The 22,408-nt window shown below is 40.2% G+C and overlaps 1 protein-coding gene across 1 annotated transcript in view; it reads right to left on the reverse strand.

The window, feature by feature from the left end:
* The window catches only part of LOC128651716 (acidic mammalian chitinase), a 116,341-nt gene that overhangs the window by 37,432 nt on the left and 56,501 nt on the right, over window positions 1-22,408 (reverse strand). Inside the window, exon 3 of the mRNA XM_053704702.1 lies at window positions 5,470-5,671. Coding sequence (XP_053560677.1) covers window positions 5,470-5,671 — 202 coding nt within the window. The remainder of the gene's footprint in view (window positions 1-5,469; window positions 5,672-22,408) is intronic.

Here is a 22,408-nt window from a genome sequence, read left to right on the forward strand (position 1 = left end):
AAACAAATAATAGACTATTTTGGGGGCATTTGCGGCACTTTTAGAAAATTAACCAGAGATCTGATCTCTGGTTAATTTTCTGAGCACTAATTGCTACTGTGAGCTTGCAGTAGCAATAACAAGCCACTTGTAATGGCTGGTTAATTATCACGCGCACACAAACGGGCAAATTTGCCCGTTTGCAGGAGCGCAATAAATTAGCACTCCACTTGTAATCTAGCCCCTTGTGTTTTATTTTTTATAATAGTTGTATTAAGCAATTTGTGGGAACTTTTTCAACAAAACAGTTGTGGAATTTGAAGCACCACAAGTTTGTTACGGCTAGATTATGAGTCTTGCGTTAGCCTTAAAAAGCAGCGTTAAGAGGTCCCAACGCTGCTTTTTAACACCCGCTGATATTACGAGTCTGGCAGGTACAGGTGTACCGCTCACTTTTCTTCCTCGACTCGAGGATACTGCAAATCCCCTTACGTCAATTGCGTATCCTATCTTTTTAATGGGATTTGCCTAACGCTGGTATTACGAGTCTTGGAAGAAGTGAGCGGTAGACCCTCTCCTGTCAAGACTCCTACCGCATTTAAAAGTCAGTAGTTAAGAGTTTTATGGGCTAACGCCGTAACATAAAACTCTTAACTAAAGTGCTACAAAGTACACTAACACCCATAAACTACCTATTAACCTCTAAACCAAGGCGCCCCCCCCCACATCGGAAACACTTAAATAAATTATTTAACCCCTAATCTGCAGACCGTACATCGCCGCCACTTTAATAAATATATTAACCCCTAAACCGCTGCACTCCCGCCTCGCAAACACTAGTTACATTTTATTAACCCCTAATCTGCCGTCCCTAACGTCGCCGACACCTATCTACATTTATTAACCCCTTATCTGCCGCCCCCAACGTCGCCGCTACTATATTAAATTTATTAACCCCTAAACCTGTCTAACCCTAAGTCTAACACCCCCCTTAATTTAAATATAATTTAATTAAAACGAAATAAAATTACTACAATTAACTAAATTATTCCTATTTAAAACTAAATACTTACCTATAAAATAAACCCTAAGCTAGCTACAATATAACTAATAGTTACATTGTAGCTATCTTAGGGTTTATTTTTATTTTACAGGCAACTTTGTATTTATTTTAACTAGGTACAATAGTTATTAGTTATTAACTATTTAATAGCTACCTAGTTAAAATAAAGACAAATTTACCTGTAAAATAAAACCTAACCTAAGTTACAATTACACCTAACACTTCACTATAATTAAATTAATTACCTAAACTACCTACAATTAAATACAATTAACTAAATTACGAAAAGCAACAAACACTAAATTACAGAAAATAAAAAAATAATTACAAAAGTTTAAAACTAATTACACCTACTCTAATCCCCCTAATAAAATAAAAAGCCCCCCCCCCACAAATAATAAAATTCCCTACCATACACTAAATTACAAATAGCCCTTAAAAGGGCCTCTTGCGGGGCATTGCCCCAAAGTAATCAGCTCTTTTACCTGGAAAAAAAAATACAATACCCCCAACAACATTAAAACCCACCACCCACACACCCAACCCTACTATAAAACCCACCCAATCCCCCCTTAAAAAAACCTAACACTACCCCCTTGAAGATCTCCCTACCTTGAGCCGTCTTCACCGAGCCGGGCACAAGTTGACCTCCAGAGGGGCAGAAGTCTTCATCCGATCCGGCCAGAAGAGGACATCCAGACCGGCAGAAGTCTTCATCCAGGCGGCATCTTCTATCTTCTTACATCCGGAGCGAAGCGGGTCCATCTTGAAGACATCCGACGCGGAGCATCCTCTTCCATCTGACAGCGATGGATTGAGCTCGCATTCTATTGGCTGTTCCAATCAGCCAATAGAATGCGAGCTCAATTCTATTGGCTGATTGCATCAGCCAATAGGATTTTTCCTACCTTAATTCCGATTGGCTGATAGGATTCTATCAGCCAATCGGAATTGAAGGGACGCCATCTTGGATGACGTCACGTAAAGGAACCTTCATTCTTCAGTCGCCGTCGGATGGAAGAGGATGCTCGGCGTCGGACCTGCTCCGCTCCGGATGGAAGAAGATAGAAGATGCCGCCTGGATGAAGACTTCTGCCGGTCTGGATGTCCTCTTCTGGCCAGATCAGAAGAGGACTTCTGCCCCTCTGGAGGTCCACTTGTGTCCGGCTGGGTGAAGACGACTCAAGGTAGGGAGATCTTAAAGGGGGTAGTGTTAGTTTTTTTTAAGGGGGGATTGGGTGGGTTTTAGAGTAGGGTTGGGTGTGTGGGTGGTGGGTTTTAATGTTGTTGGGGGGGTATTGTATTTTTTTTCCAGGTAAAAGAGCTGATTACTTTGGGGCAATGCCCCACAAAAGGCCCTTTTAAGGGCTATTTGTAATTTAGTGTAGGGTAGGGAATTTTATTATTTTGGGGGGGCTTTTTTATTTTATTAGGGGGATTAGAGTAGGTGTAATTAGTTTTAAACTTTTGTAATTATTTTTTTATTTTCTGTAATTTAGAGTTTGTTGTTTTTCGTACTTTAGTTTATTTAATTTAATTGTATTTAATTGTAGGTAGTTTAGGTAATTAATTTAATTATAGTGTAGTGTTAGGTGTAATTGTAACTTAGGTTAGGTTTTATTTTACAGGTACTTTTGTATTTATTTTAGCTAGGTAGTTATTAAATAGTTAATAACTATTTAATAACTATTGTACCTAGTTAAAATAAATACAAACTTGCCTGTAAAATAGAAATAAATCCTAAAATAGCTACAATGTAATTATTAATTATATTGTAGCTATCTTATGGTTTATTTTATAGGTAAGTATTTAGTTTTAAATAGGAATAATTTATTTAATTGTAGTTATTTTATTTAGATTTATTTCAATTATATTTAACTTAGGGGGGTGTTAGGGTTAGGGTTAGACTTAGGTTTAGGGGTTAATAACTTTATTATAGTGGCGGCGACGTTGGCGGCGGCAGATTAGGGGTTAATAAATGTAGTTAGGTTGCGGCGATGTTGAGGGGAAAGATTAGGGGTTAATAAATATAATATAGGGTTCGGCGATGTTGGGGGCAGCAGATTAGGGGTTAATAAGTGTAAGATTAGGGATGTTTAGACTCAGGGTTCATGTTAGGGTGTTAGGTGCAGACATAAAATGTATTTCCCCATAGGAAACAATGGGGCTGAGTTAGAAGCTGAACGCTGCTTTTTTGCAGGTGTTAGGTTTTTTTTCAGCTCAATCTGCCCCATTGTTTCCTATGGGGAAAGCGTGCATGAGCACGTTTAGCCAGCTTACCGCTACCGTAAGCAGCACTGGTATTGAGGTGAGATATGGAGCTAAATTCTGCTCTAAGCTCACTTTTTTGTGGCTTGAAAAAAACCTGTAATACCAGCGTTGTCTTAAGGTAGCGTTAAAAAAAAAAAAGGCTTGTTAGCACCACACTCCTGTTACCGCAAAACTCGTAATCTAGTCATTAGTTTTCAATATACTATTTTTTTTTTTAAAACTAATTTTAAGTAACTGATCATAATTAAATTCTTGTTAAAGTTTATTGAAAAAAATCTGGAGATGAGGCAAAATAATTAAAAGGCATTGCTTAAAGAGAGTTTAAAGTGCAAAAAGAAAGTGTTCTAATGTACTAGAACATTTTATTATTGCATGCATTTAACCTCTGCACTACGGAGACTTAGCTAAACACACCTGGTGAACTATTGACACAAGGCATACATGTGTTCCCACTAATCACCAACTAGCTTCCATTGCTGCTTTTGAGCCTACCAAGATATGCTTTTCAACAAAGGATACCAAGAGTACAAAGTAAATGTGATAAACAGAACTGTGTCTTAAAATGAAATGCTCTATCTGAAGCATAAAGCTTCATTTCAACCATCATGTCCCTTTAAATAAGGGGTCTCAAAGTACCGGCCAGCAGGCCATTTCAGGCCCACAAACTGGTTACAATGCGGTCCGCCACTGACGCCCCTTAACTGAGAGCTGTGGGCTGATTAATGTAACACCGGGGTGGGAGGAGCTCCAAGATCATGCCCCTAGATAAACACCTGAGTGTTCAGCATGTGAAAATTGGCGCCATAGCTGTTTGTGGGTGTGGCAGCAGAGGAGCAAAGCGAGTGAGTAGAGGAGTGTTTTGCCAAGAGCTTCTGTTTGACCTGGACTCTGGAGCGAGCAGTTACAAGGGGACCCAGAACTTCACTGGGGGAGTGCGGTGTCACTCAGTGAGACTGTGGGGCAAACTTAGCCTGAGCAGGCAGCAGCAGAGATGGTCAGGATCAGCAGCAAGGGGCTTGAGTGAATTATGTGCCAAGTACAGCTGCCTTATAGTGAGTTGGTATGTAAATAATCTAAGAGAGGGGCTGTATAGCTTGCTTTATTGTTTAAAATACTGTGCCATGCCATAACGTGTGTGTGGGTCTGTGTGTGTGTGGGTCTGTTTGTGCGTGTGTGTGGGTCTGTGTGTGTCGGTCTTTATGTGTATGTGTGTGTTGGTCTTTATGTGTGTGTCTGGGTCTGTGTGTGTCGGTCTTTATGTGTGTGTGTGGGTCTGTGTTTGTGGGCCTGTGTGGGGGGGGGGGTCTGTGTGTTTGTGGGTCTGTGTGTGTGTCTGTGTGTGGGTCTCTTGTGTGTGTGTGGGGGGGGTCTGTGTGTGTGGGTCTGTGTATGTGTGTGTCTGTGTGTGTGTGTGGGTCTGTGTGTGTGTGTGTGGGTCTGTGTGTGAGTGTGTGGGTCTGTGTGGAGGGGGTGGGTCTGTGTATGTGTGGGGGTCTGTGTGTGAGTGGGTGGGTGGGTCTGTGTGTGTGGGGGTGTGTGTGTGTGGTTCTGTGTGGAGGGGGTGGGTCTGTGTATGTGTGGGGGTCTCTGTGTGTGTGTGTGGATTTGTGTGTTTGTGTGTGTGGGTGGGTGGGTCTGTGTGTATGTGGGGGTGGGTCTGTGTGTGGGGGTTCTGTGTGTGTGTATGTGTGTGTGTGTAGGGGTATAGGATGTGTGTATGTGGGGGGTCTGGGTGGGTGTGGGTCTTGTGGTGTGTGTGTGGGGTGTATGTAGGGGGTCTTGGTTGCTGGGGGTCTTTTGGTATGTGTGTGGGGGGTCTGGGATGTGTGTGTATGTGGGTGGTCTAGGTGGGTGTGGGTCTTGTGGTGTGTGCGTGTGTATGGGGGTCTGGGTGCGTGTGTAATGATTACATATAAGTATATAGTTCAATTTGGTTTGAAATTTTGAAAGCGGCCTATGGGAGAAGAAAACGCGACCAGGGGCCCCAAGGTGATGTGAGTTTGAGACCCCTGCTTTAAATGCTTCTTAAACAGTATTGAAAGAAAAATAAACCTGAAAGTAAGCCAAACTATTTAAAAGGCATTGCTTAAACCCTAAAAGGATTGTCAAAATGTTATGAAAGAAGCTTAGCTTAGTGCTTGATCATAGAGACTCACTGCAGCTTTAGCGCATTGATCTGTTGGTACAGCTCCTCGTCGTTCACCTCATATGGTGCAATCTTATGATCCTTCATGCTTGCAAAGGCATATATGATATGAGTGCAAAGATGAGGGTCCACGTTAGCCGGCCAGTATGCGGTTGGATCTGGACGGTACTGGGACCAGTTGGTGAAATAACAGACAAGTTTATAGGCAGAGCCTGGACAGACAGGAGATAAGAAAAAAGACTAGTTATATCTTACTATTTAAATGAGTTCCACAAAATAAAAAAAATTGTCTAGTTAGGATTATTTATCTAAAATGGGACAATTTACCAGTAGTGATAGGCAGATTTATTCATTATCAGATTAAAATATTTTGAAGAATGCCCTTTCAGAAGTGGAACTGTAGGTAGTCCAGCAAGTGCAATGGGACCAATGATAACAGGGGGGACTGAGAGCTGCTCACAGTATTTTTTTAATTATTATTTTTATTTTATTTTTTTTAGCTCTTGTTATCTAAACATCTTAAAGTTGTTTGAGTATATAGCTGGCATAAAGTAGGCTTTAAGCGCCATACATTTGCTTGGAGGTCTCACTAGAGCATACAACTTTCATAAAGTGGGGTTACATGGACAACACATCTGACCAGCTCAGATAGACTGCTAGTTGACATAATAAGTACATGTACATCTGATATAAGAAGTTATTTGGGCATAGAACTGGCATATTGAGGCTGCAGGCTATACATCTGATTTTGTTATCTCACTACGGACCCGAAGATTCAAAGCTTCTCATAATATTATTATTATTATTAAACTATCCGCTTCACAAATTGAAAGTGCATGTGTAATGTTCTAGTGATCGAAATTGTGTATGAAGGTTCTTTTACAAAGAGGCCTTTTAGTAAACTTTACTGTCTGATGTGAAGGTTTTCTTTAATTTGCGGAATGTTCAATACAGCAGACTCGCCATGTGCAGCTTACGGTTGGTGTAATTCCTTAGGAATTGAAATTTCAGGTATCTGAAATATCAGTTACATTGCACAATACCATGGATTTAGTTATTAGGCTATTTTTATCAGGATAAAAACTGGCAGTCAGAGCAAAACTGACTAAAGGCGGTGATACACTGCAAGCGGAGCGGCTCGCAACGTGTACATGCAGCTGTGTGTGCTCAGTGTGTCCTGCCTTTTCATCCCTGAGTACTCTGCTGCCGCAGATCGCGTAGCTGAGCACTCAGAGATTAAAGGCTGTGACACACTGCAAGCGGAGCGACGCGCAGCGTGTACATGCAGCTGTGTGCGCTCAGTGTGTCCTGCCTTTTCCTCTCTGAGCACTCTGCTGCATCAGGACGCGTAGCTGAGCGCTCAGAGATGAAATATTTGAACTTCAGAAGCAATGCGACGCGGAGCGAAGCAGCTGCTTCGCCTCGCGACGCATCGCTTGCAGTGTGTCACAGCCTTAAATATTTGATCTTCAGAAGCGATGCGACGTGGAGCGAAGCAGCTGCTTCGCCTCGCTCTGCTCCGCTTGCAGTGTGTCACAGCCTTAAGACAATGGCTATTTGTCGCCTCTTAAAATTACATTATAGTCATTTGGATTGATCCACTTGTACAGTGTGTAAGGACAGTACATATTGAGATGTATAAAATGAACCTCTTGTGTTTTTAAACCATAATTATAAATATAATATAAAGTCATTTGTACAGGAGCATGATTGGTATAATGGCCATTTGTGGTTGATGATATATTAAAATTTATACTGTAAATGTGCTTGAGGACCACTACATGCATTAGAATTGCATAATTAAAAAATGCATAATAAAAAGACAATGCAATAACACTTACTGTGAATTTCAAATAAGCAGTAGATTTTCCCCTCATCAGCATAACACAAGCTAGTATAGGTAGAGTTGGAGCTGGTGCCTCAGATAGTTTGTATATAAAAAGAAGGTGCAAAATTTGGAAACTGCATGCTCTGTCTTAATCATGAAATTTTAATTTTGACTTTAGTGTCCCTTTAGGAAACTTTATTTATATTGATAAGAAAGTATCATTTCATTTTGTTAGGTTTTGATTTAAAACAACAAGAACTATGCTAGAAATTTATCTCTCACAGAAGAAAATGGCCACAACATATTCCATCTTTAATAACAGGAATTTCGAACTTCACACACTGTAAAACATAACATTGCAAAGTAAACAAATTTACGCAATTAAAACAATGGAGATGCTAAAATCTAATTCTCAATGTACAGAACTGGGGTTTCACTTTGCTGAAACATTTTTGTATACTTTTTTATACCGAAACCCTCCTTGAAGGGACATTAAACACTAAGGGCTAGATTACAAGTGGAGCTCTAAATTATCACTTGCCTGCAAACGGCTCCCATTTGAGCCTATGGAAGCACGCTCTTGTGAGCACAATGCTTCCCAGTAATTAAACAGAATCCAGCCTCTAAGACCGCATGAAGGTACAGCCCTCAACCCAGTATTACTGGTAGGGGCAGATTAAACTTTTTTCAAAAATCTTGGTTATAATCTGTCCAAAATCCCTGGATTCAGAACATTATTTCTCAGGGATATCAAACTGGATTTAGAATACGACCTCCTACAAGAAGGTTTTTTCTCACCCATATTCCAAAACATCCTATGAATGCACAGGCATTTCTAAAATCTGTCTCAGATCTGGAAAATATAGGAGTCATTGTTCCAGTTCCTTTGCAGGAACAGTGGATGGGATTTTATTTAAATCTCTTCATTGTACCAAAGAAGGAGAATTCTTTCAGACCAATTCTGGATATGAAAACTCTAAACAAATTTGTAAGAATTCCAACTTTCAAAATGGAAATTATAACGATTATTCTGCATTTTGTTCAACAAGGTCACTTTATGTCCACAATAGATTTACAGGATGCTTACCTTCACATCCCAATTCACCCAGAACATTACCAGTTCCTAAGGTTCTCTTTTCTGGCTGCAGTTCCAAGAATATTTAAAAAGGTACTCGTGCCCTTTTATCTGTAATCAGAGTTCAGGGTATTGCAGTATTTCCTTACCTGGATGATATCTTGGTACTAGCTCAATCTTTTCATTTAGCTGAATCTCACATGAAACAACTGCTGTTGTTTCTTCAAAAACATGGTTGGAGGATCAGTTTACCAAACAGTTCCTTGATTACTCAGACAAAGGTCACCTTTTCCTGTGAACAGAAAAAATAAATTGATTTCAACTTGTCTGAGCCTTCCGTCTCTCTCTTTCCCTTCAGTGGCTCTGTGTATGGAAGCAATAGGCCTCATGATCGCAGGATCAGATGCAATTCCTTTTGATCAATTTCATATAAGACCTCTTTAGCTTTGTATGCTGCACCAATGGTGCAAGGAATATACTTAGATATCTCAACAGATATTCATAGATCCCAACACACACCTATCTCTGACTTGGTGGCTAAATCACCAGTCTATTTTTCAGGGGGCTTCTTTTGCTCTTCCTACCCCTTCTGTGATCACTACAGATGCAAGTCTTTCAGGTTGGGGAACTGTCTGGGGGTCTCTAACAGCACAAGGGGTTTGGAATCTTTGGGAGGCGGGGTTATCAATCAATATTTTGGCACTCCATGCTCTCTTTAGGGCCCTTCAGGCTTGGCCTCTATTGAAAAGGGAGCCTTATCTCCATTTTCAGACAGACAATGTTACAGCAGTAGCTTATGTCAATAATCAAGGGGGAACTCAAAGCTCCCTAGCCATGATAGAGGTATCTTGTATCCTTTCTTGGGCAGATACCAATTCCTGCCTCTTCACTGTGATTTACATCCCAGGTGTAGACAACTGGGAGGCAGATTACCTCAGTCGTCAGTCCCTACATCCAGAAGAGTGGTCTCTCCAACAAGATGTGTTTTATCTGATTATACAACCATAGGGCCTACCAGAAATAGATCTGATGGCCTCTTGTTTGAACAACAAACTTCCCAGGTACCTTGCGAGGTCCAGGGATCCTCAGGCAGAGGTGTTAGATACTCTACGAGTTCCCTGGTCTTTCCAGCCTACCTGTATATTCCCCCCTCTGGTCCTGCTTCCCAGAGTGATTCAAAAATCAAAATGGAACAGTTGTTTGTAATCCTGGTAGCCCTAGCGTGGCCTCACTGGATTTGGTATGTGGATCTGGTCCAAATGTCCATTTGTCCGCCATGGCCTCTTCATCTAAGGCCAGAACTTCTGTCTCAATGTCCATTCTTCCATCCAGATCTAAAGTCTCTGAACTTAATGGCATGGAAATTGAATGCTTTGTTCTCAGTCATAGAGGATTCTCTGACTGTGATTAACACTATGATTCAGGCCCGCAAGCCTGTTTTTAGAAAGATCTATCAAAAAGTTTGGAAAACTTACATTTCATGGTGTATTAACCATGATTATTCCTGGAATTCTTTTAGAATTCCTAGGATTCTTCAATTTCTACTGAATAGTTTAGATAAAAGTTGAAAAGAATACCTTTCAATTTTTACCTAAAGTTGTTAACTCTCAAACATTTATAGGGAAATTATCGTGTCCTAATCCAAAAAATGCTACTGAAAAATCCTTGCATTCTTTGGATGTTGTTAGAGCGTTAAAATATTATGTTGATGCTACTAAGGATTTAAGACAGACTTCTAATCTGTTTGTTCTGTATTCTTGTCCTAAGAAAGGCCAGAAGGCCTTTGCTATTTATTTAGCCTCTTAGTTGAAACTTTTGATTCACAAAGCTTATTTGGAGGTGGGTCAGCCTCCACCTCAGAGAATTGCAGCTCATTCTACTAGATCGGTTGCAACATCATCTTGTGCTTTCAAGAATGAGGCTACAGTTGATCAAATTTGCAAAGTGGTCACTTGGGGGTCGAATTATCATTGTGCGAGCGGACATGATCCGATGCACATCGATAAATGCCGAAAGCATATGCTCTCAGCATTTATCAATGCACCAGCAGTTCTTGTGAACTGCTGGTGCAATGCCGCCCCCTGCAGATTCGCGGCCAATTGGCTTAGAACAATAACCCAACAACCAAAGCTCCGTATTATTATTTTTATTATTATCATTATTATTATTGGTACATTCTCAATACTCAGAAAAATAGAAAAAAGCGCTCAATAGAAAACAAATCCTGCTAAACCTCAGTTTAACCCCTCCAATTTAAACAGACAACACAATATATAACTATTAGGTAGCGCTAAAAGCACGGATTATATATGATATATAGCTATATCAGTGTAAATATTTAGACTAATGACCAAGTAGATAATAACTAGTTTATTTATTATTAAGCGAAAACATATACAAGAGACGTCACCCTAAAACGATTTAAAAGGCCAGCATGCCAATATACAATAAAAAAAGAGTGTAGACTCTCACAAATAATAAATTGATCTCAGATAATAACATATAGGATTCAGCACAAGTTTAAGACATATAACATTCAGTAAGTTAGTCCAGCTTGGATGCAGACAAATTCATAGACCACCAAACACCACCAATGAGCAAGAATTCAAACAGATAAAAAGTGCATCTTAGCAATTTGCGGTACTTCAACTGCTGATATGAAGTACCTTTCGCCTCGGATAGAGGCGTGGAGATGAAATTTGCAGTGTGGCTCCTCTCGGCGGTCCTGTCCGCGTCTTGGAGGAAAGAACAACTACGATTCCTGTGTATCCGATCATGTGACTCCTGTTACGTCACTTTTTCGAGATCCGTTACTCTGAAGTATAAACACCGAAGTGTAGATAACTGTAGCGCTACAGGTTGATGAGACTTGGTAACCTCTGTGTTACTCAATTCTCAATACTCATCACAACACGAAAATATAGGTGTTCCATGGGCATCACTTGTGTTACAATGATGATGTTTTGCAGGTATTTTTCTAATGTTCAAAACAATTTACAGCAGCTACAGTGACCATTTTCACATATACGTGTGTTGCCACTCTTCCACATTAGCGATATACGAATTGACACATTTACATTTATAGTTCCAGTAACCTGTAGCTAATACATTTCCACTTTCAGATTTTAAAAAGGCACATTATAAAGTGAGTAAATCTATTGAAAATGTGCCCCTCCACACTGCTGACATTTGCATTTATTAGGGAAGGTTTTTGAATGTTATATTCCATGTTTTGGAATGTTATATTCCCAAGACAAACAGGATTACTTAAGAGACCATTTGATGATCATCAAACATCATCAGGCTTGTAAAATCATCAGCTAAGGTAAAAATCCCTGGCTGATGACTACAGATTGATTAGCAGATTACCCTACTTATTACTTCCCAAGCATGAACATCCAGTGAATGACTCTAGAGCATTGGTTTTCAAACCTGTCCTCAGGCCTCCTCAACAGTTCAGGTTTTCTGGATTACCTATGATGAGAGCAGGTAAAATAACCATGTTTACTAATCAGCTGATTATTTCACCTGTGCTCTAGTTCAGATATCCACAAAATGTGGCCTGTTAGGGAAGTCTAAGGACAGTTTTGAAAAACAGTGCTCTAGAGTAATCTCATTTAAATATTTTGGCCTGTGGGCATAATTCAGGGTGGCTTCTAATGACTAGTCTGGAGTCATTGATTACTTTAGAATGACTCCAAGAAGATCATTCTTTATTGCTCATGAAGGGCCAGATTATGAGTGGAAAGGGGTTTATCATGGGTGTTTGTGTGTTGTTTTTTTTGCTTGTATCACAAGTTGAAAACAAAATCTATGCTTACCTGATAAATTTCTTTCTTTCCGGATATTGAGAGTCCACAACGTCATTCAGTTACTAGTGGGAATATCACTCCTGGCCAGCAGGAGGAGGCAAAGATCACTCCCCTACCCCTAATCCCCAGTCATTCAACCAAAGGAAAATGGAAAAGGAATAACACAAAGGTGTAGAGGTGCCTGAGGTTTTAAAAAAAAAAAGAATGAACATCTGGCACATCCGCCAGACGCTTGTTTAACAAAATAGGTAATGCAGAAATCTTACCTTTCAGAGAACTGACTGACAACCCTTTCTCCAGACCTTCCTGGAGAAAAGACAAAATTTTAGGAATCCTGACCCTACTCCAAGAGTAGCCCTTAGATTCACACCAATAAAGATATTTACGCCATACCTTATGGTAAATTTTCTGAGTAACAGGCTTGTGAGCCTGGATCATGGTCTCATGGTCTAAGCGTTTAATCTCAAAGCAGTCAGGGTCAGAGAAACGAGATTTGGATGGAGGAATGGACCCTGAGTTAGACGGTCCTTCCTCAAAGGCAACCTCCAAAGTGGCTGAGATAACATCTTCACTAAGTCTGCATACTAGATCCTGCGAGTCCATGCAGGAGCTATTAGAATTACAGATGCTCTCTCCTGTTTGATACGAGCAATAACTCATGGAAGGAGCGCAAACGGTGGAGACAGGTATGCTAGACCAAAATCCCAAGGAACTGCCAGAGCATCTATCAGATCGGCCTGAGGATCTCTTGACCTTGAACCGTACCTTGGAAGCTTGGCATTCTGCTGAGATGCCATCAGATCCAACTCCAGCAGCCCCCATTTGAGGGTTAACCTGGAGAACACCTCCGGATGGAGAGCCCACTCCCCGGGATGAAATGTCTGTCTGCTCAGGAAATCCGCTTCCCAGTTGTCCAGGAATGGGGATTGCAGATAGACAACAATTGTGAGCTTCCACCCACTGAATAATCAATGCCACCTCCTTCATGGCTAAGGAACATTGAGTTCCTCCCTGGTGGTTGATGCAAGACAGTGAGGTGATGTTGTACTGAAACCTGATAAAACGGGCTAAGGACAATTGAGGCCAAGCCATCAGAGCATTGTAAATTGCTTTAAACTCCAAGATGTTTATGGATAGAGCAGACTCCTCCTGAGTTCATAGTCCCTGCGCCTTTTGACGAGTCTCAGACTGCTCCCCAGCCTAGCAGGCTGGCATCCATAGTCACAATCATCCAGGAAGGTCTCCAGAAGCATGAGCCCTGAGACAAATGGTCCTTAGAAAGCAACCACGGGAGAGAGTCTCTTGTTGACTGGTCTAGATCGATCCTCTGAGACAGATCTGAATAGTCACCGTTCCATTGTCTGAGCATGCATAATTGTAGAGCTCTCAAATGGAATTGAAAGGGAATGATGTCCATGGAAGCAACCATCAGACCATGTACCTCCATACGATGAGACGCTGATGGCCGAACAGTAGACTGAAGAGAGAGGCAAGAGGAGAGAATTTTGGATTTTCTGACCTCTGTCACAAAAATTTTCATAGATAGGGGTCCCTAAGAAAACCACCCTTGTAGCTGGAACAAGGAAACTCTTTTCCAGATTCACTTTTCAACCGTGGGAACATAGAAAAGACAACAAGATCTCTGTATGAGAGTTTGTTTGTTGAAAAGATGGCGCCTGAACCAATATGTCGTTCAGGTATGGCGCCACTGCAATTCCCTGAGACCTGATCACTGCCAAAAGAGCCCCCAGAACCTTTGAGAAAATTCTGGGAGCTGTGGCAAGGCCAAACAGAAGAGCCACAAACAGAAAGTGTTTGTCTAGAAAGGCGAATCTCAGGAATTTGTGATGAACCCGTTTGGTTTCCATTTTGAAGGACAGTACCCTGAGAAACTTGTTGAGGCACTTTAGGTCTAAAATGGGTTGAAAAGTTCCCTCTTTTTTGGGAACTATGAATAGATTTGAATAGAATCCTAGACCCTGTCCCCTTACTGGAACTGGAACAATCACTCCCAGGGAGGAAAGGTCCTGAACGCAGTTCAAGAATGCCTATTTTTACCTGGTCTGCAGATAATCTTGAGAGGTGGAATCTGCCCCTGGGAGGGAAAGTTTTGAATTATATTTTTTAACCCTGAGATACTATGTCCACAGCCCAAGGATCTGGGACATCTTGTCTCCATGCTTGACAAAACAGGGAAAGTCTGCCCCCCACTTGAACCGATCCTGGACCGGGGGCTGACCCTTCATGCTGACTTGGAGTCAGCTGAGGGTTTATTTGATTGCTTCCCCTTATTCCAAGATTGATTGGGTTTCCAAGAAGACTTTGACTGCTCCTGCTTGGAAGAGGGAGAGGAAGACTTTTGACCTTTGAAGTTATGAAAGTAACGAAAATTACTTTGATGTCCTTTGAGTCTGTTCTTCTTGTCTTGCGGTAGAAAAGACCCTTTTCCACACGTAATATCAGAAATTATTTCTGCCAGACCAGGTCCGAACAAGTCCTTCTCCTTGTAAGGAAGCGCCAGAAGCTTGGACTTAGAGGTAACATCATCTGACCAAGATTTTAGCCACAATGCCCTGCAGGCTAGGACAGTGAAGCCAGACATATTGGCTCCCAGTCTAAAAACTTGCATGTTAGCATCAGAAATAAAGGAATTGGCTAGTTTGAGAGCCTTAATCCTATCTTGTATCTCCTCAAATGGAATCTCTACTAAAATGTATTCAGACAAGGCGTCACACCTGCTACTTTGGCAATACAAACTCCAGGTTGTCATTGAAAACCTTGATGAACATACATCTTCTTCAAATAAGCTTCCAGCTTTTTGTCCATAGGATCCTTAAAGGAACAGCTATCCTCTATAGGGATTGTAGTTCTCTAAGCCAGAGTAGCAATAGCCACTTCTCCTTTAGGCACCGTGCGCCAAGAATCTTTAATGGAGACAGCAACAGGAAACATCTTTTTAAATATGGGAGATGGGGAGAAAAGGAATCCCTGGCTTCTCCCATTCCTGTGAAATAATCTCCGTCACACGGTCTCGGACAGGGAAAACTTCCACAGGGGTAGGAACATCATAGTATTTATTAAGTTTACTAGACTTCTTAGGGTTGACAATGACAGAAGTATCGGCGTTGTCCAAAGTAGCCAATACCTCCTTTAACAGTACATAAATGTGTGCAAGCTTAAATCTGAAGTTTAATTCTTCAGTAACAAATGTAGGAATAATACTGTCCGAATCTGATATTTCACCCTCAGAGGCTACCGACGTATCCTCCTCATCAGACTTATGAGGGAGGACAACCTGTGTAGCAGTAGGTGAAACAGAAACCTTACTATCTGAATGTCTAATTTTCCTCTTACGTTTTCCCAGCATAGGAAAAGCAGATAATGCCGCAGATAATGCAGAAGATACCTGTGCAGCAAAATTTGCAGGCAAATAAACTCCTCCAGGAGGTTGAGAGGAACTGCAGGGCACTGTATGTGATGCCATAGAGGCTTGGGACGTTTGAGGAGAAAGCTGTAGCATTGCCTGAACAGCATTATCCTGAGAGACATTGGGCTCAGAGGACAACAATTTATCTTTAAATTGAAGTGTTCTAGCTAAGCATGCAGCACAGAATTGCATAGGCAAAACAATTTGTGCCTCGAGGCATAACAAGCATTTGTCATAATACTAAATAAAAAATTCCCCAAATTGTAGAAATTTCGTATAGTAGATCGACACTGAAGAGATTGAAATTCAATGACGCCGCTCCGCATTTCCCTCTGCCTACAACACCGAAGCTTAATTTACACAAATGCTCAAGCAGTCTGTCAGTTAGCCTGTTCTAGCTAAGCAATCAAAAGAAACCCAACTGCCAAATTTTAAGTTTATACATAAATTCATGTATAAAACATAAGCCACACACACATTCTAATAAAGTATTTCAACAGCATTAGCCCCAAGAGGAAAACATCCCAATAAAGGGAATATTAACCCCTAGGCCTCTAGTTATCAAGCCGTCAACCTCAAATATGCTGGAATTCCACAGCGTATTTGTGGCGAGGCTGATTTGCCTTAGTTATCAAGCCCTACACACCGACAAAAGTAGAATTTAGTGGCGTAAGCTTCGATCCGCCAGACTCAGTCCGACACAGATCGATTCTTACATCACTCCAGATGTTCTGCACACAAGTTCGGCACAATCTCTTTAAGGGTTGCTGTATTGATTCTCTGTTAAAGTAAGATTGTCTGTTTAAGTATTATAGTTAGCTAACAAAGCTAATTCATAAATATTTTGCTTTGCAAGGGTTGCATTTTATAAAACAAAATAACTGTTGGTTTGTATCTAAATTTTTATTTTTTTTCTTGTTTCCTGTGTGGGTAATTAGGGGTGGGATTTTTTTTCAGCTGTTTGGGCCTAGCTAGATTATAAATTTAGCACATTTACTCTGGGAGCTTGCTCTTTAAGGGTTGCTGTATTGATTCTCTGTTAAAGTAAGATTGTCTGTTTAAGTATTATAGTTAGCTAACCAAGGTAGTTAGGCAAACAAGGTTTTGGGGTAACCAAGGGGAAATATATTTTATACTTTTAAGTTAAACCTTTTATTAAGAATGTGTGAGAATCTCATTCAGTGTACAGCTTGCCACATGTTTGCATCACTGGAGCAGCCGCTTCTGGGATTATATGTTTGTGGCAAGTGTGAGCATATTGTCTCTTTAGAAACTCGTATTGGGGATCTGGAGGAACGAATTGCAACACTACATGAAATTCAGACACTTGAAAGGGAAATGGATAGGACTGAGCTGGTTGTTAATGGTTCCAGCAGTGGGAATGGGGAGGATTCAGATGAGGAGACTCCAGGATTTAGCTGGGTCACAGTCAGAGGGCGAAGTAAAGGTAAGTGGAAGAGACAGGCCAGTTCTGAGCTGGTACACCCCAATAGATTTGCCAGATTAAGTGAAGATGTTGGGGATATCAGTTCAGGGGTGGCAGTGTCAGAGAGGGCTGTGTTGCCTAGTATAGTGAACAGTCCTTTAGCTGTGGAAGAGGAGCATACTATGGTGGGCAGTCCTTCAGTCATGGAAGAGGGGCATACAAGTCAGGGCCAGAGGCAGATGTTGGTGGTAGGAGACTCTATTATTAGGAAGGTTGATAGGGTAATTTGTCATCCAGACCCTTTACATAGAACAGTTTGCTGTCTTCCAGGGGCTCGTGTTAGGCATATTGTGGAGCGTATTGATAGATTGTTAGAGGGATGTGGGTCTGATCCTGCAGTCATGGTGCATATTGGTACTAATGAAGGAATCGGTGGGAGATGGAGAGTCCTAAAAAATGACTTCAGGGAGTTAGGTAGCAAGCTTAAAGCAAGGACCTCCAAAGTAATATTTTCTGAGATATTACCAGTGCCGTGTGCTAATTCAGTAAGGCAGAAGGAGTTAAGGTCTGTTAATTCATGGCTAAAGACATGGTGTAAAAATGAGGGGTTTGACTTTTTAGAACACTGGGCTGATTTTTCACTAGGGTACAATTTGTACAGTAAGGATGGATTGCACCTGAATGACATGGGTGCAGGTGTGTTGGGGGAAAGGATGGTAGCATGTTTAGAGAACCTTTTAAACTAGGCAAAGGGGGGGAGGGTCAGTTAGAACAAAATAGAACAGAGAGATCAGTCTGTGAATATGACAATCCCTTAATATCTCAAGGAAGGGATGACTTAAGAAATGTCACATAAGAAAATATAGAGGAAAGCACACCGAGTAGCAGCAGAAAGCACATGAAAATTAAATGTATGACAACAAATGCAAGAAGCATGACAGGTAAAATGGGGGAGCTGACGCTCTTAGTTGCAGAAGAGGACTATGATGTTATCAGTATAACTGAAACTTGGTGGGATGATTCACATGACTGGGCAGTTAACTTAGAGGGGTATACATTATTTAGGAGGGACAGGAATAATAAAAGGGGTGGAGGAATCTGCATGTATATTAAGCCTAACCTTAAACCTACAATAAGGGAAGATATTTCTGATACAAGTGACAATGTAGAGACCCTGTGGGTTGAAATAAAGAGTGGGGGGAAAAATCCTAAAAAAATATTACTAGGAACATGCTACAAGCCTCCCAACATTAGTGACCCGGAGGAAACTCAACTACTTATCCAAATAGGTAAGGCTGCTAATAACAGTGCTGTAATTATGGGAGATTTTAACTACCCTGATATAAACTGGGCCAATGAAACTAGTAATTCAGCTAAGGGGGATAGATTTTTAAATGTTCTCAGGGATAACTTCTTGTCACAATTAATAGAGGAGCCAACTAGGAGTAAAGCTATATTGGATTTAGTGCTATCAAACAATACAGATATAATATCAAACATAGAAGTTAAAGAACATTTGGGTAACAGTGATCATAACATGGTCACATTTGAAATCTATTTTCAAAGGCTTAACTAAGACTTTTAATTTCAAGAAAGCAAAATTCAACGATTTAAGGAAATCATTAAATAATATAAATTGGGACAATGTATTTTCTAATAAAAATACAGAGAATAAATGGATAATATTTAAAAATGTGTTAAATAAATATACATATCAACACATACCATATGGTTATAAAAGTAAAAATAAAAAAACAAAGCCGTTATGGCTAAATAAAAATGTGTTAAGAGAAATTAGGAAAAAACGTAGGGCATTTAAATTATTAAAAGAAAATAGTACAGACTCAGCATACAATATTTATAAGGAATGTAACAAAGCATGCAAAAAAGCAATCAAATTAGCCAAAATTGAAAATGAAAAATTAATTGCTAAGGATTCTAAGTCTAACCCTAAAAGGTTCTTTAAGTACATAAATAGAAAAAAATCTAAGAAGGATAATATAGGTACATTAAAATGCGTGGAGGGTAGCATGATAAATAATGACAGGGAGAAGGCTGAGGTACTAAACCAGTTTTTTTCTTCAGTATACACAAGAGAGGAACCATTGAATGATACTTTTGAACATAATAGAACATGCCAGTCCATACCACTAACTGGGTTTTGTTTAGAGGATATCAGGAAAAAACTGGAAAATATTAAGGTAAATAAAACTCCAGGCCCAGATGGAATACACCCAAGGGTGTTAAGGGAACTTAGCACTGTTATAGACAAACCTTTACTCTTAATTTTTCAAGACTCATTATCCTCAGGCATGGTACCCCAGGATTGGCGTAAAGCTGATGTGGTGCCACTCTTCAAAAAGGGAAGCAGGGATGATCCAGGAAGCTATAGACCAGTTAGTCTGACATCAATAGTGGGGAAGATATTTGAAGGGATTATAAGGGATTATATTGATGAGCATATTCGTGTAAACAAGATTATGAGTTCTAATCAGCATGGCTTTAGGAGAAATAGATCATGTCAAACTAATCTAATTAGATTATACGAGGAAGTAAGTAAAAATATAGATAAAGGGGAATCAGTGGATGTGATATACTTAGATTTTGCAAAGGCATTTGATACAGTGCCACATGAGAGATTAATGCACAAAATTAAGGGACTGGGAATAGCTGAAAATGTTAGCTCATGGATAAATAACTGGATAAAAGATAGGGAGCAACGAGTAGTAGTAAATGGATCATACTCAGATTGGACAAAGGTAATCAGTGGCGTCCCCCAGGGATCAGTACTGGGCCCTGTTCTTTTTAATATTTTTATAAATGACTTGGAGCAAGGATTAAATAGCGACATCTCTATTTTTGCAGATGATACTAAGTTAAGTAAGGTCATAAGGTCAGAGCAGGACGAACTGTCTTTACAAAGGGATTTGCTAAAATTAGAACTATGGGCAAGTGAATGAAAAATGAGATTTAATACGGAAAAATGCAAGGTTCTACATTTTGGAAGTAAAAATAAGCAGGCTACATATTTTTTAAATGGGACAAGACTTAGCCAAACACAGGAGGAAAGGGATTTGGGAGTAGTAATAGATAACAAGCTAAAGATGGGTGCACAATGCAGGGCAGCGGCTTCAAAGGCTAATAAGATACTAGCATGTATTAAAAGAGGCATTGATTCAAGGGAGGAAAGCATAATTCTGTCATTATATAAAGCCCTGGTAAGACCTCACCTTGAGTTTGGAGTGCAGTTCTGGGGACCAATTGCTAAAAAAGATATTGCAGAACTAGAAAAAGTTCAGAGAAGGGCCACAAAGCTAATAATGGGATTGGAGAAATTAACCTATGAGGAGAGGCTAGCCAAACTGGGTCTGTTTTCTTTAGAAAAAAGGCGCTTGAGAGGTGACATGATTACTTTATATAAATATATTCAAGGCCCATATACAGAGATGGCAGAAGCTCTGTTTATTCCAAGAAAATTGTTTCTGACAAGAGGTCATAATTTAAGGTTGGAGGAAAGGAGATTTAATCTCCTGCAACGGAAACGTTTTTTCACTGTGAGAGCAATAAAATTGTGGAACTCATTACCAAAGGAGGTAGTGAATGCCAATACCATAGATACATTTAAAATAGTCTGGATAAGTTTCTGTATACAAACAAAATTCATGGATATGATTGCTAGTATTAAATGGGTCACATTTTAATGGGGTTATTTAAGCTTAACTGGAGCTTTTTGTAAGTATTTTAGATTTGTATAGGTTGAACTCGATGGACTTCAGTCTTTTTTTCAACCTTATCTACTATGTTACAATCTGACTACTTTTGCTAGTTATCAAAAAACTAGCAGGTACGCTCGGCACTTTTCCGGCCCAGCGTACCTGGTTTTCAATCCGCCGCCCTGGAGGCGGCGGATCCCATAGGAATCAATGGGAGTCTGACCATAGCGAAACTTTATTTAGGTGGCGGCAGTGTAGGGGGAGCAGATTAGGGGTGTTTAGACTCGGGGTACATGTTAGGGTGTTAGGTGCAGACATCTCCCATAGGAAAACATCCCAATAAAGGGAATATTAACCCCTAGGCCTCTAGTTATCAAGCCGTCAACCTCAAATATGCTGGAATTCCACAGCATATTTGTGGCGAGGCTGATTTGCCTTAGTTATCAAGCCCTACACACCGACAAAAGTAGAATTTAGTGACGTAAGCTTCGATCCGCCGGACTCAGTCCGACACAGATCGATTCTTACGTCACTCCAGATGTTCCGCACACAAGTGCGACACAATCTGACTACTTTTGCTAGTTATCAAAAAACAAGCAGGTACGCTCGGCACTTTTCCGGCCTAGCGTACCTGGTTTTCAAACCGCCACCCTGGAGGCAGCAGATACCATAGGAATCAATGGGAGTCTGACCATAGCGAAAGTTCATGTTCGCTGCTGCCCGACATACCATTGATTCCTATGGGAGCTGTCTACACCTAACACCCTAACATGTACCCCGAGTCTAAACACCCCTAATCTGCTCCCCCTACACCGCCGCCACCTAAATAAAGTTATTACCCCCTAAACTGCCGCTCCTGGAGCCCACCGCCACTCTAATAAACTGATTAACCCCTAAACCGCCGCTGCAGGACCCTGCCGCCACCTACATAATACCTATTAACCCCTATCCTACCCCCCCTACACCACCGCCACCTATAATAAATGTATTAACCCCTATCCTGTTCCCCCTACACTGCCGCAACTATAATAAAATTATTAACCCCTATCCTGCCCCCCCTACACTGCCGCAACTATAACAAAATTATTAACCCCTATCCTGCCCCCCCTACACCGCCGCAACTATAATACAATTATTAACCCCTATCCTGCCCCCCCTACACCGCCGCAACTATCATAAAATTATTAACCCCTAAACCTAAGTCTAACCCTAACACCCCCCTAACTTAAATATTAATTAAATACATCTAAATATTATAACTCTTATTAACTAAATTAATCATATTTAAAACTAAATACTTACCTGTAAAATAAACCCTAATATAGCTACAATATAAATAATAATTATATTGTATCTATTTTAGGATTTATTTTTATTTTACAGGCAAATTTCAATTTATTTTAACTAGGTACAATAGCTATTAAATAGTTGTTAACTATTTACTAGCTACCTAGTTAAAATAAAGAGAAATTTACCTGTAAAATAAAAACTAACCTAAGTTACAATTACACCTAACACTACACTATCATTAAATAAATTATTCCTATTTAAAACTAAATACTTACCTGTAAAATAAACCCTAAGATAGCTACAATGTAATTAATGATTACATTGTAGCTATTTTAGGATTTAAATTTATTTTACAGGTAACTTTGTATTTATTTTAGC

Source organism: Bombina bombina, chromosome 3, assembly GCF_027579735.1.
Source record: "Bombina bombina isolate aBomBom1 chromosome 3, aBomBom1.pri, whole genome shotgun sequence".
NCBI classification, from domain to species: Eukaryota; Metazoa; Chordata; class Amphibia; order Anura; family Bombinatoridae; genus Bombina; species Bombina bombina.